Consider the following 17,531-nt stretch of genomic DNA (forward strand, 5'->3'; position numbering starts at 1 on the left):
ATACACTCAGTGAGCATTTTATTAGGTATTTTTTTAGACTTCTACTGCTGTAGCCTATCCACTTAGAGTTAAGATGCGTTGTGTGTTCAGAGATGCTCTTCTGCATACCACTGTTGCAATGTGTGGTTATTTGTGTTACTGTCACCTTCCTGTCAGCTGACCAGTCTGGCCATTCTCCTCTGACGCCTCTCATTAACAAGGCATTTCTGTCTGCAGAACTGCTGCTCTTTATTTTTTTTCACCATTCTTTGCAAACTCTAGAGATTACTGTGCTTGAAAATCCCACAAGGTTAGCAGTTTCTGAGATACTCAAACCACCCTGTCTGTCACCAACAGTCATTCCACAGTCAAAGTCACTTCAATCACATTTTTCCCCCTTCTGATGGTTGATGGAACATTAACTGCAGCAGTGCAATGCATACAGTCATGTAGCCCGTGTCTACATGACTGTACACATTGAACTGCTGCCACACAATTGGCTGATTAGATAAGCGCATTAATAAGTAAGTGTAATAAAGTAAAAATGTTCCTAATAAAGTACTCAGTGAGTGTAGCTTCTGTGGGTAGGAGCCTTCCTCTCCCCAGTCACTAGAAGGATGAGACGGTCTTAATTGTGTGCAATGAGGTGAATAAAATCCTCATTCTTTGGGCAGCACACATTACAGGATCAGTTAGGTGTCTCCAGGTTGGACATAGTTGTATAGCTATAGTTGACAGGGACACGGGATGAATCCAGACAGTGCTGCAAGTTAGTGAACCAAAAGTTAAACTCGTATTTTAGCTGCGTGAACCATCTTGGACGTATGTAATTTGTCATGATTCAAATGTATGCATCATATGACCAAACAAGAAGACAAAGAAGAAGTAATGTGATGAATTTAAAAAGAAATGAGTGAGATGTTTCTAACTAATCTACAGTTTTTCCTTAAAATGTTTTTATCCTATAATATAATGATGCAAGTCCCATGATGCAAGTCCCATGATGCAAGTCCCATACTTTACTGAGGGCTGTAAAGGTAGTTATAGCATGAAATAAGTGTGTATTCTCTTACAAGACTGCAATGATCTTCTCAGCCGGGGACAGATTTGCTCGTACAGATTGATATGTGAATAGAAACCATCGACAGTTATTTGCTTGCCTGACCCCAGAACGGATGGTTTATGATGTTTAAACATATTTTTGTTTACTTTGAAATGCTTCAGACATGCTAATCTGGACGCCATACCATACAATTAAATGCAATAAAAAGCCAAACCACAGCTGTAAAATGACTCTTAAAAATGTGCATTCCTGTGCTTATTGCTTGGCTTTGCTCCCTTACTTTTTTTGTATTCAATTACAAAGTTGTATTTAATGAAAGCAGCACATGACACATCGATTTAACATCCTCTTTCTTTTGGCAACAGCTAGATAAGAAGCACTCCGGCAATAAAATGTAAATATTTAACATTGTAATCTCCATTCACTCTTCATCAGAAGGTATCACTATGAGGCAAAGCAGAATGTCACTGGCACGGAGCCTGGATAATAATTTCAACCTTTACATTGAGTGCATTTCTTGCCGGGTAATTTAGTGAGAAATGATGGCAAACTATGATCTGCAATTCTGCAATTTGGACAAACAATAAATATTAACCATGACAGCCTTGCAACACAGATATAAGGAAGGAAACAACACTGTAAAATAAAAATGAAAAAAATGGTTTATAGAAATGAACAATTTGACTCTCCTTTAACAATGAAACTGTTACTTTACTCTTTAAAATTGAGTTGGAAGAACTTTCCAGAATGGAACTGTGAGAGAAAGACTGAAGAATGAGTGCCTCTGGGGCAGCAAAATCACTTACCAGGGTTGACTTGTGACTTCACTGCTCCAAACAGAAAGAGCAGCAGAGGGAGGGGCATTTTCAGAAGGCGCTTCATCCAAAAGGGAGAGAATCTTCACTCCTGTTGCAAAATGAGAATGAGAAACCATCAGAATGTTACGCAACTCCAACCTTCTGCAGCCTCAGTAAGCTAAAATAGGTGGCACAGCACCAGTAGCAATTAAACGGTGTTTTCACAAGTCTTTTAAAAAATGCTCAAACTGCATTGTAAAAATGCCATTTTCTGGCAAAGGAGCTTGCTGAAAATCTGTCGGGGAAAAAAGTCTACATTAGAACACGGACCACACCACATGAAAGACATGCATCCAATAAAAAAGACACAATAATGTTATTTGGCTTGTTTTCATGAAATCCCAGGGTACTAATATCAGGTGTAGTACTAGAACTAACAAAGCATCTTACAGTTGGTTTTCATTTCACTATACATGGAAAACAGGTGATGTAGCCAACATCACCTATTTTTCTCAAAGCATTTTATAGAAGACATGGCTTCATTTACTAAAAAAAGAGGCAATAATTGCATTTGGAAGGTGGACTTTCCATTAATTACACAATTCCTGTAAGCAGAATATACATAAAAACCAGAACTATGGGACGATTTAGTTGTGTTTTTGTTGTTGGAGGGGTAGAGTGAGAAATGGGATAACATGGGAAAATATGTCTTTAAACAGAAAACAACAGTGGTGTCTGCTCCATGCAGTTCTGCTGCCAGTCAGACGTTACCTCAGCTGGAGAGAGAATGGGGCTGGTCCCTGGGCCAACATACCACTTACCAGACCAGACCAGAGACTATTCACTGGTCTCTGGTCTGGTCTAATATTCACATGATTCACATGATTCACACTTCAACATTTGGCAACTTATAAACTGTTTTATTTATTTTTTCCATTATCTTAATAATACAAAGTGTAAGGAACTGCTGAACAATAATGATATCTACTCTCAGTTGAATTCAAACATGCACACACAGATTAATGTATGCTAATCTTGCTGATTGTGGTGTGATTGGTGGTGTCTGAGTCAGCCATTTCTGCACACACACAGAACAGGGTGAGCACCATTTGAGGCAAATTATGTTTGGCATTTAACATTTTTTATTTTACACAGAACACTTTGACCTGGGCCTATGCCCTGATGATTTTTCTGCTTTTGTTTTCAATGATTTATGAAATGGAATAATGAAAATGGCACAAGACCAGAGTGGACACTGTCTAGTAAGCCAATGAAGTTCCTTGTTGGTTGTGAGCCAATTAAGCTCCTTGTTGTTAGGTCCATCACAACTTGTCTTTGTAAAGCTTTGGAACCATGCCAGACTGAAAATTGGTTGAAAAAGATTCAATTTGTTGTGTGGGTCCTTTGCTTGTACACTGAAATATATCACAAGCTACCTTTTTAGTGGATGTGGAAGTATGTCCTCTTTCAGATGAGTGTTTTTGTTCTGAACAAATATAAAGCCTGTGCGGATATAATGTTATCTTATGTTATTGACTACAACATTTCATTTATATATCAATGAATTAACCACATAGCAAACATTTATCAACAAAATTCTAATTGCTAATTGAGAATTGCTTAATTCAGGCAGGCCACTAGAGTCAAGCCAGCGGACTCAGTGATCTTTGTGTATCACAGTCCTTACATATCAGGGCGGCCTATTTAAACGGCCTCCCCCTACTGATTCCGTTGCTTCCTCCTGCACGCATGCATGCTCACAACACGCTGCCAGTCTAAACCTACTTCCTCCTGCACGCACGCATGCTCATAACACAATGCCAGTCTAAACCTGCTTCCTCCTGCATGCATGCATGCTCACAACACAATGCCAGTATAAACCTGCTTCCTCCTGCACGCATGCATGCTCACAACATGCTGCCAGTCTAAACCTGCTTCCTCCTGCACGCATGCATGCTCACAACACAATGCCAGTCTACACCTGCTTCCTCCTGCACGCACGCATGCTCACAACACAATGCCAGTCTAAACCTGCTTCCACCTGCACGCATGCATGCTCACAACACAATGCCAGTCTAAATCTGCTTCTTCCTGCACGCATGCATGCTCACAACACAATGCCAGTCTAAATCTGCTTCCACCTGCACGCATGCATGCTCACAACACAATGCCAGTCTAAACCTGCTTCCTCCTGCACGCATGCATGCTCACAACACAATGCCAGTCTAAACCTGCTTCCTACTGCATGCATGCATGCTCACAACACGCTACCAGTTTAAACCTGCAGGAACGCATGCTCACTACATGCATGCATGTGTAGATGGCAGGGAGGGCTTCCAGAACAGAGCCATACCACCAAATATAATTTCTTCTGCCTTTTGAGAAGTTAATAAAGTTAATAAAGGTTCTATTTTTTATTTATTTTGACTGACAGCACTCGATTGATATACTTATGAAAAAAACTGCCTCTGATTGACCTGTTTTTGTATGTGATTATTTCTAAATCAAATAATCATATCAAATTAATTAAATCTGAGAAAAGACATTGCATTGCCATTGTCATATGAAATGCAATTTCCTGAGGTACAGTATGAAAACAAAGGATGAGCTACGCCTGAGTGCTATACCATTATTTGTAACCAGCCAGAAAAATTCTAAAATGAAGGGTGACAAAAGTCCTAGATACTTCCAGTAGATTATTGTTCCCTATGTAGCTGTAGTTTATTAACACATTTTGCTTAAGAACAGGTTAATGGCTGGCACAGTAAAAAATGTGTTTTGTATCTAAAGGGAAATAGAATTGAAATATCTAAATATGAGCTGAGCCAAGATCTGTAGTGATATTTTTATTTTCTCTGAGTACTGTGTGCATCCTACAGTACACCAAGACCTCTGGGTAAAAAAAGCAGTTTTTTTTTTTTTACAGGAGTTTTCCTGAATAGTTGAAAGAGCAGCTGAGGGTTTCTTGTCTTTATCCAAATCCAAACAAAACGTTCCCCACATGACTTTGTAAGAGTGGCTTATAGATCAACATGTCAAGACCAGGCGCATTTCAAAATCTGGATTTAATTAAGGCTGGGATTTGCTTAAAACCACAAAGTGCACAGCCCCTACATTAAAAACAGAATTATGATCTACAAAATAAAAATGACAGCTTAAAACATGTTTATGACACAAAGAGATTTTACAAGCAGTCTCAAAGCATATGATACAGCAAAAAACAAATTCAGATAAGATGAAGGCAGAAGATAAGGAATTCTCAAAGATTGTCTTACATTTGACTCTTAGAATGGATCAAAGACTGAATACAAAGCAGTAGGAGAGTTGCTTTGGATTTGGTTACTTCCCGGCACCAGGAAACCCAGCCTCTCCTCAGTTCCATGTCCCATAATTAGTAGGCTGGCATGGACTGAATGAAACAGAGTGAACTTGCAATGAGACCTATTGTTTTGGGACAGGAAGCCCTGGCTGGCTTCTCAGTCGGGCCTCCATTACCAGCAGGCCAAAGTCATCACTCTCCCCATCTACTTACGGCTCATGGCTCCAGTTACTGATACTCTACACTTACACTATATATTTATTATCTGTGTTTGTAAAAGTTACATTTAGTTAAATTTTTTACAAAACACCGACAGCTATATACAGAGACTTATTTGAAAGTAAACAATATTTTAACTAATGCAGAGTTAAACAGAGAACTTGCAAGGGATAACCATATTATATATAGCATGTGCTGCATCACTTCTTTTAGCCGATGCTATTGACTGTACATTTATTTCAATGTTCAGATACTTACATTTATATTTGTACCAGGTACAGGATTTAGCATAGCAGTATGTTTATTGCATGTTCACCATTTAATCCCACCAAATTAGAAAATGAGAAAAATCATACAGTATCAATATGAAACAAGGTTAATTGATTTTTAAGAGATGTCAAACACTAAATTCGGTCAAATTGACCCCAAACAAATTGGGCTAAATATACAATTCAATAAAATTAGACACACTTTATAAACTATAAGACAAGGTGTATATTGAGGAGGTAAGGATACCACACATATAATAATATGAGTATAAATAGCAAAGACTTGTTTTTTTTTAACAGAATAGGTCAAAAGGAACTGTATAGTGCTATAAGGTTTAGGAACCATCCAAATATTTTTAGGAATGATCAGACCTGAGGATTACTAAATCTTTAAAACAAAATGAATATGGGTGATATTATGATTGATACCTCATATGCATATAATGGACCATATGTATCCTGAATTTTTATATATTGCTGCCTCATATAAATCCTCATATTATAAAACATATACAGTTATTTTAACCTGCAATCAAAATGCTCTAAAATGAAAGCATATAAGTAACATTCTAAGAAATGGAGGGTTGTGTTACTAATGGCTAAATTATGCAATTCGCAGGTTAGAAAATGCTGCTTGGAAAATTGTCATGAGAACAAATAGGAAATAATTAACAAAAAATTGGCAATTACACAATGACTGCTTCATACAAGCAATTATTTCCATAAATAATTAGATTGAATAATTCTGAGCTCCTGTAAACTATTACTTTACTCAATGGTAAAACATTGAAACCTTAGTATACACAGTACCACAAATCTGCTCTGTTTCTTAAGTGTTCAGAACACAGTGGCAGAAAGAACAGTCTGAACACTAAATGTACTGTATACAGTAGAACCTGCCTGATAATACGATATTGTGTGTACTGAATCAGGGATTATTCTTGAACTCTTTGACACTTAGTCATAACTCACAGCAAGACAAATAAAGGAAGTAGTTATAAATTAGTTATGATATATCCTTTCTTTTCATTTAAAACAACGTAAGCATTTGAAACACTGATAATGCTGATAATCTCCCTGGGAACTGCATGAAGTAATACAATACCCATTAATTCAGAGAAAATGACTGGCCTATCACAAGAATGAGATAAAATTGGATACCGAAGGGGCAAGAAACTGTTTATAAGCTGTTGCTTATGATTTTAGGCAACATTTTTTTTGTACTTTTAAGACAGCCCACATGGGAAACAGCACAGGCGCTGAAGGACTTGCCGGACATGCTGGATATGTTCAGAATATCATCCAGGTAGACAAAAACAAAACTGGAGATCATATCCCACAGGATGTCGTTGATCATGGACTGGAACACAGCAGCCATGTCAATCAACCTGAACGGCATGACCAGGTACTCATAGTGGTAACTGGAATGAATGGCGTCTTCCATCCATCCCCTTCTCTGATGCAGACCAGGTTCCTTCTTTTCAACAAAGAAGGAACCAGCTCCATAGTCCTGGTTTCAGGTACAGATAGGGAGAAGTGACAACCTCTGGGGGGTGTGGTGCCTGGGTGCAGGTTGACCACACAGTTGACCGGTGAGGTGGTAGAGAGCTGGCTCAGGACTTGCTGGAGGTCCTGGGATGGGATGTTAGACAGGTTGACAGACGCCTCCTTGGTGGGCAGAACTGGAGTAGAGTGGAGGCAGGAAACATGACAGCCGGGCTCCAGCCAGTAATCATCCCATGGACCCACTGCGAGTTGTGTGGTAAAAGCCAGGGTCTGCCCAACACCACCAGAATATGTGGCAACTTCATCACATAGAAGGAAACCTCCTCATGATTATTCCCCAAGACCAGAATCTCCACAGGGGTGGTGACATGTTCGAACTCAGCCAGGGGTGCGCCAGTGAGTGTGTTGGTTCGGAGAGCTGTTGTCAGATGGGACGTGGGAACCAGCTGACCAAAGTAGGGCACATAAAGTCGGCTCCCAGTTGATCAGAACCCATAGAGACTGTTGGGTTACCTTCCAAGGTTGTTCACTGGAGCGCGGGGTAAAGGCTTTCTCAGCCCATCTCTCCTCTAGTCGAGAATCCACCTGGATGGCCAGGTCAATTAAGCCATCTAGGGTCTGAGGAAACTCACAGGTGGTGAGTTCATCTTTAATTTTCAGAGATGCCTGTCATCCAGACATGCAGAGACAGAAGATTCTGGTGGATGGTGCAAATCACTGACTCGTGTTGACCCAATGGCCACATTTTTCTGTCAGAACAGATGAACCAAGTGCAACCAGGAAGTAAGAAGAATAGATGCGTTTATTCAGCTAAGGACAGATCAGACAGGCAGTGGTCAATCGCAGTCAGGTACAGCAGTGGTAACATGGTTGATGTCACAGGTGAGAGTCCAAACACAGTAAGGCAATCTGATAAGGTACAGAGGGTGATCCAGGGGTCAAAAAACAAAAGTCCAATCAAAGTTCAGCAATGACAGATCAAAACCAAGACAGAAGGAATATCCAAAACCAAAGGTCAGGGTACACGAAACAGGTTGAAGCACCAAACAGACAGTCAGAAAATCACTGAAAGAATGGAGTGAACACATTACAATCTGGCAAAGAACTAACAAAGACATACGGGTATAGATACACAAACAAACTAAATGAAATGACAAGTAAGTGTAAGTACGGGGAACAGATAACGAGACACAGGTGAAACGAATGAATGAATGAAAGGACTACAGAAAGAGAGGGCGGACAAAAGACACAAACACAGGAAACAGCAACGCCAAAACAGAAAAACACGGTGTATGACACCACAAATATATACAAAAATAAATAAATCTTTGGGATGCAACTTGCAGTCTTGTGTCATTCCCAACTCGTGAAATAACATAACATAACATAATCATGAGAACAGGCCATTCAGCTCAGCAATGCTTGCTTTTTCCTTCCACTAAATTGTACCTACTGCTTAGTTTGCCTAAAAGCTAAATAGTATCTAGCACTGCCTATTCTTGAAAACCCCCAGTGTTTCAGCCTCCACTACATGTGCTGGCAAGCCATTACACACAGTGACCACTCTATGTGTGGAAAAAATACTTCCTCGTTAAATAAAAAAGCGGTTTCGGTTTGGCATGATCATAATACGATCTCATATTAATATAACGTGATCACAAGGAGACAGCTTCAACAACTACAACTACTTGAGCTATGAGGATATCTACAGCTAGCTAGCCAATTGACACATCGCTATGATTTCTGTGCCATGCACTTGATGTTTATGTGGGCGTTACCAGATGTAGGGTCGATATGATCCAGCCCCACAGGCCAACATATGTTGCCATAATGCCATACGCCTACATTGCTTTCCCAATGAAATTGCAGAGTGCGAGAAATGTATCTGAAGCTCATTCCAGGTCACATTATGGGGTTGAACATAGGCTGAACAAAAACTGCTCCATAGCAGTTTTACTCTGCAGCAAAAGTAATCTACTTGCTTTGTGATACAGGCCTGTGATGTTTGACAGGGTATAAATGATTATTATAAAAATGACATGTTGCATAAATCAGTTTGGAGGCAAGAACTGTCAATGTACAGCTGATTAACTTTTTGAACGCAGACCTTTTAATGACATGAACAGAATAATATATAGCAGATAGTTCTAACAGATAACAATTGACTTCATTTCAGACCTGGAAGTGGAAAATGTTTGAGCAAGACATCTCCATCTGTGACCAGCAGTGGGTTTGCAGGCCTCTACATGTCCAGTTGGACCCTGGGATGATTAATGTACCTTGACATGCAATAAGAGAGCAAATCAAATCATAGAATCTATCACACATGAAAAAAGTAGGCGTCTATGCAGGATTATGTGAATCAGTTTTTCAGAGAGAGAGAGAGACTTTACATACACCTGCCTGCATATAGATTTTTGTGAAATAAAATTGCAGTTTGATGTTACATACATAAAATGATTAAATACATTTAAAACAATACCAGGTATAGAAGCATTTAATTAGGTAGGCAGCTCTCTGAATGACAACAATGAAACCGGTCTACATTTTACATACAGTGGGCTCTAGAACTATTGGCACCTTTAATATTGGGTGTGTCTTGGGGTCACAAAGTACAAAAAAACAAAAAACATAAAATGGCACCTCCATACCAACAAACAATTTGGAAGGGTGGCACGAAGACAGCTCTTACTTGGCACAATAAACAAAAACAAGCTATGACTGGAAAGAAACTATGACTGAAAGGTCAGATGAGAGCAAAATGGAATGTTTTTGCCATACATACCATCAACATGTTTGGCAGCAAAATGGAATGCATACAAGGAGAAGCACTTCGTACCTACTGTCAAATATGGCGGTGGGTCATTGATGTTTTGGAGATGTTTTTCTGCCAGTGGTCCATAGGCACTATTTAAGATCAATGGTACAATAAATTCTAGGATACTAGGATATCCACACAGAAATGTTAACAAATGTTAACAAAATAACAATCAAAATGGCTGAGAGGCATGGGAGCCGATATGCGGAAACAGAAAACCGAGAGAGAGAGAGAGAGAGAGAGAGAGAGACGGAGCAAACAGCACACTGAAAGATAGGCACTACAACTACTTATACTAAGGTTATCAACAGGACAAGTTAGACTTTCCGCACATATGGAGAGTCTGTAGCCAAAGAAACTGTTGTCAGCTCTGACTAAGTTCATACAGATTTTCCAACTGTAACAGGATAAATGCAGAGACCTTGTAATTTGACACAAAGTCGACGCGGACTCTTAGAGGTTTGTTTGACTGGAAGGCACAAAATAAATTCCATCTCTAGGTTGTTTTCTTATCAGATCTTTTCTAAAGGATTTTATGCAGAACCATGAATGCAGGCTCACTAGCAGAGTAGCCTAAATTATTTATTTCCATAAACTGTTAGGAATGTGTTTTCCAGACCCTGGCAAGAACAGATGTATACATCTTCAGAGAACAACTGAAAGACTCAATAGAATTTTTTTTAGACCAAGGCTGTCTCCAAAATTGCATGGAAATTAATTACAGGCTAGTAAGATGGAAGAGTTTGAAAACCTCTGTCATATTATACAAAGAGATGATGATAGGCAGAATCCAAAATCATTTCTCACACACATCTGGCACGAGGGAAAAATTGTACATTCAGTGGTTGCGGCTGTTAAGATAAAGCTGGCAAACTTACATTGCTGGTTACACACAACTGCTGGCTAGCTATGAATTTCACTGGGGGCGATATGGCTCAGGCAGTAAGAGTAGTCGTCTAGCAGTCGGAGGGTTTCCAGTTCGATCCCCCGCCTGGGCTGTGTCGAAGTGTCCCTGAGCAAGACACCTAACCAAATGCTCCCGACGAGCTGGTTGGTGCCTAGCATGGCAGCCAATCGTCGTCAGTGTGTGAGTGTGTGTATGAATGGTTGAATGAGAAGCATCAATTGTACAGCGTTTGGATAAAGGAGCTATATAAATGCCAACCATTTACTGTCAGTGGACCACTGATGTTAATTATAGCAAAAGCAGTATTATGGAACAGTAACTCCTCTTGTATTTTAGGAAATGAAAAGCTGAAAAGTGAAAGGATATTGGCCCTGAATGTCTCCTGACCAGTGGCATAAAGAAGACCTGTCGGGCCCCCAGCAAATTATACTCCGGCCCCCCTCCCCTTTAACACACTTGCAGTGTGCAGGCACCAGCCAATCAGAACCGCAAACAATAGGCAGAGCACAGGGATAAGCGGTAGCCATTCCTCCTAACAGATAGGAGTAATGTTACTAACAAATAGGAGACAACACAATATTACACTCATTCTGACTTACAATGGCTTAAGGGTAAAAAGCAAAAATGCTGCTTACTCATTTAAAAGGATATCCAGCGCAACTTGCGCTCCGCGAAATCATCCCAAGACTCCCAGGTCCCAATTCCTGTCATTTTCAGTTGAAAGTATGGATAACCCACTTGTCCCGTTCTGCTCCGTAAACAGTTCTTGATGCATTTTTAACTTTGAGAACGAGCGTTTGGATGGGGCAGCAGTCACTAGTAAGGTGAAATTGAGAATCAACGCAGTGCGACGAAGGCAGTTACTAGTTGAAAAGAAATTGTTACTAGTTCGCTGCTTTTTCCAGTTCTTCTTTTTAACTTAAGCTTATATTCAAGCACTCTCTTTTTTGCTAGTTATCATTTGCTGACGTACACTGAGGCAACCACAAAAGTGAAGTAGATAGATCACACAAACCTTTGCGAAGCACAATTACGTACCGATAAATGAAAACTATACAGATAATAGAAGCAACCTTTTTTTATTTGTCCACCTCTTACAATATTGACACTATTAAGTGATTTGATCTACTGCCAAACTAAATAGGAAAAACGCATTATAAAGATATGGTATGCAAATGAAAGGTATTTTTAGCAAGAGCAAATTTTTCGATACTTCTATGCAACTCTTCTAAGACGTCTTCTTGTCACCGACGCATGAACAATCAATTTCCCGGAATAAACAGGTTCCGCAATTATTGGTACCCCTACTTTTATACTTTGTGCAAACACCCCTGGCAAAAATGACAGCCATGATTCTTTTCCTATAATTTGTGATAAGGTTCGAGAACACATTTGGAGGGATGTTTTATATATATATATATATATACTGTTCAAAAGTCTTAGGCACCTATATAACATTCTGTTTCAAAAATAATTCAATGAATGGTCCTAAATAAACATACTATACATTTTGCATTAGTTTCTTTGTAATTTGGCAGAATAGTTGAAAACTGAATCAAAAAAATATTTTGATTATAAATATTTAACTTTTGGTGTTAAAACTGCATCACTCTGAGATAGCCAACACTGACCTGCAGTTCTATAAGAGAATCAGCAGGGAGATTGTTCCAACCATGTTGGAGAACTTGCCACAGTTCTTCTGCAGACTTTGGTTGGCTCCTTGCTTCTGATCTCATACAGCCTTGATCAAGTTTTTATGTAAAAAGTAATCAATTGCTTACAGTAATACATTACTTTTTTAAATAAATACAAAAATGTCTCTGTAAAAATTACATCTTTTGGAAAATGAATATTTGGAAATCTCAAATGTGTTCTTTTATACTTACATACACAAAAAAATAAACATATATAGAATAAAGTCTAGGGTGCCTACGTGTGGATTGTACCGTCTGTTGAAAGTCCATCCATCCATCCATCCATCATCACCCGCTTATCCGGAGTCGGGTCGCGGGGGCAGTAGGCAAAGCCGGGTATTCCAGGCGTCCCTCTCCCCAGCAACGCATTCTAGCTCCTCCTGGGGGATCCCGAGGCGTTCCCTGGCCAGGAGAGATATATAATCTCTCCAGCGGGCTCTGGGTCTCCCTCGGGGTCTCCGCCCAGTTGGACGAGCCCGGAAAACCTCCAAAGGGAGGCGCCCGGGAGGCATCCTGATCAGATGCCCAAACCACCTCAATTGGCTCCTTTCGACGCGAAGGAGCAGCGGCTCTACTCCGAGCTCCCTCCGGATGTCCGAGCTCCTCACCCTATCTCTAAGGCTGAGCCCGGCCACCCTACGGAGGAAGCTCATTTTGGCCGCTTGTATACGCGATCTCGTTCTTTCGGTCACTACCCAAAGCTCGTGACCATAGGTGAGGGTTGGGACGTAGATTGACCAGTAAATCGAGAGCTTCGCCTTCCGGCTCAGCTCCTTCTTCACCACAACGGTCCGGTGCAACGCCCGCATTACTGCTGACGCTGCACCGATCCGCCTGTCGATCTCACGCTCCCTTCTACCCTCACTCATGAACAAGACCCCGCGATACTTGAACTCCTTCACTTGGGGCAAAGACTCGTTCCCAACCCGGAGGGAGCAATCCACCGTTTTCCGGCAGAGAACCATGGCCTCGGACTTGGAGGTGCTGACTCTCATCCCGGCCGCTTCACACTCGGCTGCAAACCGCTCCAGTGCGTGCTGAAGGTCACGGTCCGATGAAGCCAGCAGAACCACATCATCTGCAAAAAGCAGAGATGCGATTCTGAGGTCACCAAACCGGACACTCTCCTCACCTCGGCTGCGCCTTGAGATCCTGTCCATGAATACCACAAACAGGACCGGTGACAAAGGGCAACCTTGGCGGAGTCCAACACCCACCGGAAACGTGCTTGACTTTGTGCCGAGAATGCGGACACAGCTCTCACTTTGGTTATACAGGGACCTGATGGCTCGTAACAACGGCCCTGGTACCCCATACTCCCGCAGTACACCCCACAGGGTTCCCCGGGGGACACGGTCGAAAGCCTTCTCCAAGTCCACAAAGCACATGTGGACTGGATGGGCAAACTCCCATGACCCCGCCAGCAACCCTGCCAAGGTAAAGAGCTGGTCCACTGTTCCACGGCCAGGACGGAAGCCACATTGCTCCTCCTGAATCCGAGGTTCGACCGTCGGTCGGAGCCTCCTTTCCAGTACCCTGGAGTAAGCTTTCCCAGGGAGGCTGAGGAGTGTGATACCCCGGTAATTGGAGCACACCCTCCGGTCCCCCTTCTTGAAAATGGGGACCACCACCCCGGTCTGCCACTCTACAGGTACTGTCCCCGATCTCCATGCGACACTGAAGAGGCGTGTCAGCCAAGACAGCCCAACAATGTCCAGAGCCTTCAGCATCTCAGGGCGAATCTCATCTACACCCGGCGACTTGCCACTGAGGAGCTTTTTGACTACCTTGGCAACTTCCGCCAGGGATATAGGTGCAGATTCCCCCGAGTCTTCAGGCTCTGCCTCTTCCACAGAGGACGTGTTGTTCGGGTTCAGGAGCTCCTCGAAGTGCTCTTTCCACCGCCCGACAATATCCCCAGTCCGGGTCAGCAGTTCTCCTCCCCTGCTGAAAACAGCCTAAGACAAGCCCTGCTTTCCCTTTCTGAGTCGTCGGATGGTTTGCCAGAACTTCCTCGAGGCCAACCGAAAGTCCTTCTCCATAGCCTCCCCGAACTCCTCCCATACCCGGGTTTTTGCTTCAGCGACTGCCGAAGCTGCAGCCCTTCTGGCCACCCGGTACCTGTCTGCTGCTTCAGGGGACCCCCGGGCCAGCCAAGCCCGAAAGGCCTCCTTCTTCAGCTTGACGGCCTCCCTCACAGCTGGTGTCCACCAGCGGGTTCTTGGGTTGCCGCCCCAACAGGCACCGATGACCTTCTGGCCACAGCTCCTGCTTGCCGCCTCTGCAATGGAGGCTTTGAACATGGCCCACTCGGACTCCATGTCCCCAGCTTCCCCCGGGATGCGTGAGAAGTTCTTCCGGAGGTGGGAGTTGAAGACCTCGCGAACAGGGGCCTCCGCCAGACGTTCCCAGTTCACCCTCACTACACGTTTGGGTTTACCGGGTCTGTCAGGCAGCCTCCCCGGCCACTTGATCCAACTCACCACCAGGTGGTGATCAGTTGACAGCTCTGCTCCTCTCTTCACCCGAGTGTCCAAGACATACGGCCGCAGGTCTGATGATACGACCACAAAGTCGATCATCGATCTTTGGCCTAAGGTGCTCTGGTACCAAGTACACTTATGAGCTACCCTATGCTCGAACATGGTGTTTGTTATCGACAATCCATGACCAGCACAGAAGTCCAATAACAAAACACCGCTTGGGTTCAGATCAGGCAGGCCGTTCCTCCCAATCACCCCAGGTTTCTCCGTCATTGCCCACGCGTTGAAGTCGCCCAGCAGAACTATGGAGTCTCCGGGTGGCACCCTTTCCAGGATGCCACCCAGTGACTCCAAGAAGGCCGGATACTCTGAACTGCCATTTGGTGCATACGCACAAATGACAGTCAGAGCCTTCCCCCCAGCGACACGTAGTCGCAGAGAGGCGACCCTCTCGTTCCCCGGGTGGAACTCCAACACAGTGGCGCTCAGCCGGTGGCTTGTGAGTATCCCCACACCCGCCCGGCGCCTCTCACCTTGAGCAACTCCAGAAAAGAACAGAGTCCAGCCCCTCTCCAGGAGTTTGGTTCCGGAACCAGTACTGTGCGTGGAGGTGAGCCCAACTATATCTAGTTGGTACCGCTCCGCCTCCCGCACTAGCTCCGGTTCCTTCCCCACCAGAGAGGTGACGTTCCACGTCCCCAGAACCAGTCTGCGACGCCGAGGATCAGCACGCCCGGATCCCCGCCTTTGCCTACTCCCCGTTGGGTAAAGCACCCGACTCCGATGCCGACCCCTGCAGGTGGTGAGCCCACAGGGCGGCGACCCCACGTGACCAGTTCGGGCTGTGCCCGGCCGGGCCCCATGGGATAAGGACGCTCGCCGACGAGCTCCCCTCCCGGGTCTGGCTCCAGCAGGGGGCCCCGGTTTCCCTTTTCCGGGCGAGGTAACTGGGTCTTTGTGTGGCCGTGTCATGGGAGTCTTTGAATCGCTCTTAGTCCGGCCCCTCCCCCGGGACCAATTTGCCTTGGGAGACCCTACTGGGGACTAACAGTGCCCCCGACAACCTAGCTCCCAGGATCACCGGGACACACAAACCCCTCCACCACGTTAAGGTGGCGATTCCTCGGAGGGGTCTGTTGAAAGTGGTCAGTAGAAATGTTACATGAAAAATTAGTCCAATGAATGATATTTATAGTAAAGCAAACAGTCATTGTGCCACAGAAACATCCCCTTACTTTCAAATTGGTTGCAAAAAAAAAAAATCAATCATCAGCCAAAGTGCAAGACATCAAAAGTGCTTTGAATGGAATGTCTGAAGGTTTTACTTATAGATAGTACAAGTATAGTGCAAGTATATTTGTAGATATTAATTGCATAAGTAATTACATGCCCTTATCCAGAGCGACATACAGTTGATCAGACTAAGCAGGAGACAATCCTGCCCTGGAGCAATGCAGGGTTAAGGGCCTTGCTCAAGGGCCCAACAGCTGTGCGGATCTTATTGTGGCTACATCGGGATTAGAACCACTGACCTTGTGTGTCCCAGTCGTTTACATTAAACACTACGCTACAGGCCGCCCCAATATGATAATGATTCGGTTTTAGCAGGCACCACAACGTGCTAATACTGAAATCTTATAACAAGGAATGTAATCACACAGGTATAAACACCAGAAACAACACTAAAATAAAGTAGAGAATTGGAAAAGAAAAAGGACAAAAGAAGAAAGGGTCAAAGTTTTATCAGGCACATTAATTGCCATTGTAGTACAGAACAGCCTGCATTCCATGGAAAAAAATTGGGAGGACATAGTTTATACTGTTGTAAACACCAGAAAGAACACCTGAATGTGAATAACATTTTCAGTGTGTCTTAGGTGAAACAATGGTTAGTCAAAGAACTGTGATATACACTTGCCGAGCACTTTATTAGGAACAGTTTTACTTTATTACACCTAGTTATTCATGTGATTATCTAATAAGCCAATTGTGTGGCAGCAGTACAATGCATACAAACATGTAGATACAGGTCAGGAGCTTCAGTTAATGTTCCCATCAACCATCAGGATGGGGAAAAATGTGATCCCACACAATTGACTGATTAGATCATCGCATGAATAAGTAGGTGTAATGCTCTGTGAGTGTGTGTGTGTGTGTGTATATATATATATATATATATATACATACATCTTTAGCAATGGGCTACTAAATGTGGTGACATTGATTTAAACCTATATCCCAGTTTAACATTTTCATATTACTAATTTGAACAAAATATGTTTTATTCATATTATATTTTTATTTGTATATATTGAATATATTTAGTTGAATCAATCATATCATTATGCCAGGTAAAATCATGTTGACCCCTTCTAATTCCACGTTAGCCTATAGGTTTGCCTGATTTATTCCAACCTTTTAGTGTGAGTAAAAACTGCAAAAGCTGTCCCAATCCAGGCTTAACATGAATTCAACTG

At 42.8% G+C, this 17,531-nt stretch overlaps 1 protein-coding gene across 5 annotated transcripts in view; it reads right to left on the minus strand.

Annotated features, from left to right (window-relative positions):
• Positions 1-17,531, minus strand: part of LOC133127374 (discoidin domain-containing receptor 2-like) — a 38,456-nt gene that overhangs the window by 14,416 nt on the left and 6,509 nt on the right. For 2 of the 5 annotated variants that reach the window (XM_061240196.1, XM_061240192.1), the window contains exons 1-3: positions 10,849-10,959; positions 9,992-10,059; positions 1,849-1,948 (exon numbers count right to left, since the gene is read on the minus strand). In XM_061240196.1, the coding sequence (XP_061096180.1) occupies positions 1,849-1,924 (76 nt within the window). In that variant the 5' untranslated portion in view covers positions 1,925-1,948; positions 9,992-10,059; positions 10,849-10,959. Of the gene's footprint in view, positions 1-1,848; positions 1,949-9,991; positions 10,154-10,848; positions 10,960-17,531 lie in introns of those variants that run through there. The other 3 variants (XM_061240195.1, XM_061240193.1, XM_061240194.1) reach the window with 3 other exon arrangements.

The sequence above is a fragment of the Conger conger genome, chromosome 4 (genome assembly GCF_963514075.1).
Source record: "Conger conger chromosome 4, fConCon1.1, whole genome shotgun sequence".
In the NCBI taxonomy this organism is placed as follows: domain Eukaryota; kingdom Metazoa; phylum Chordata; class Actinopteri; order Anguilliformes; family Congridae; genus Conger; species Conger conger.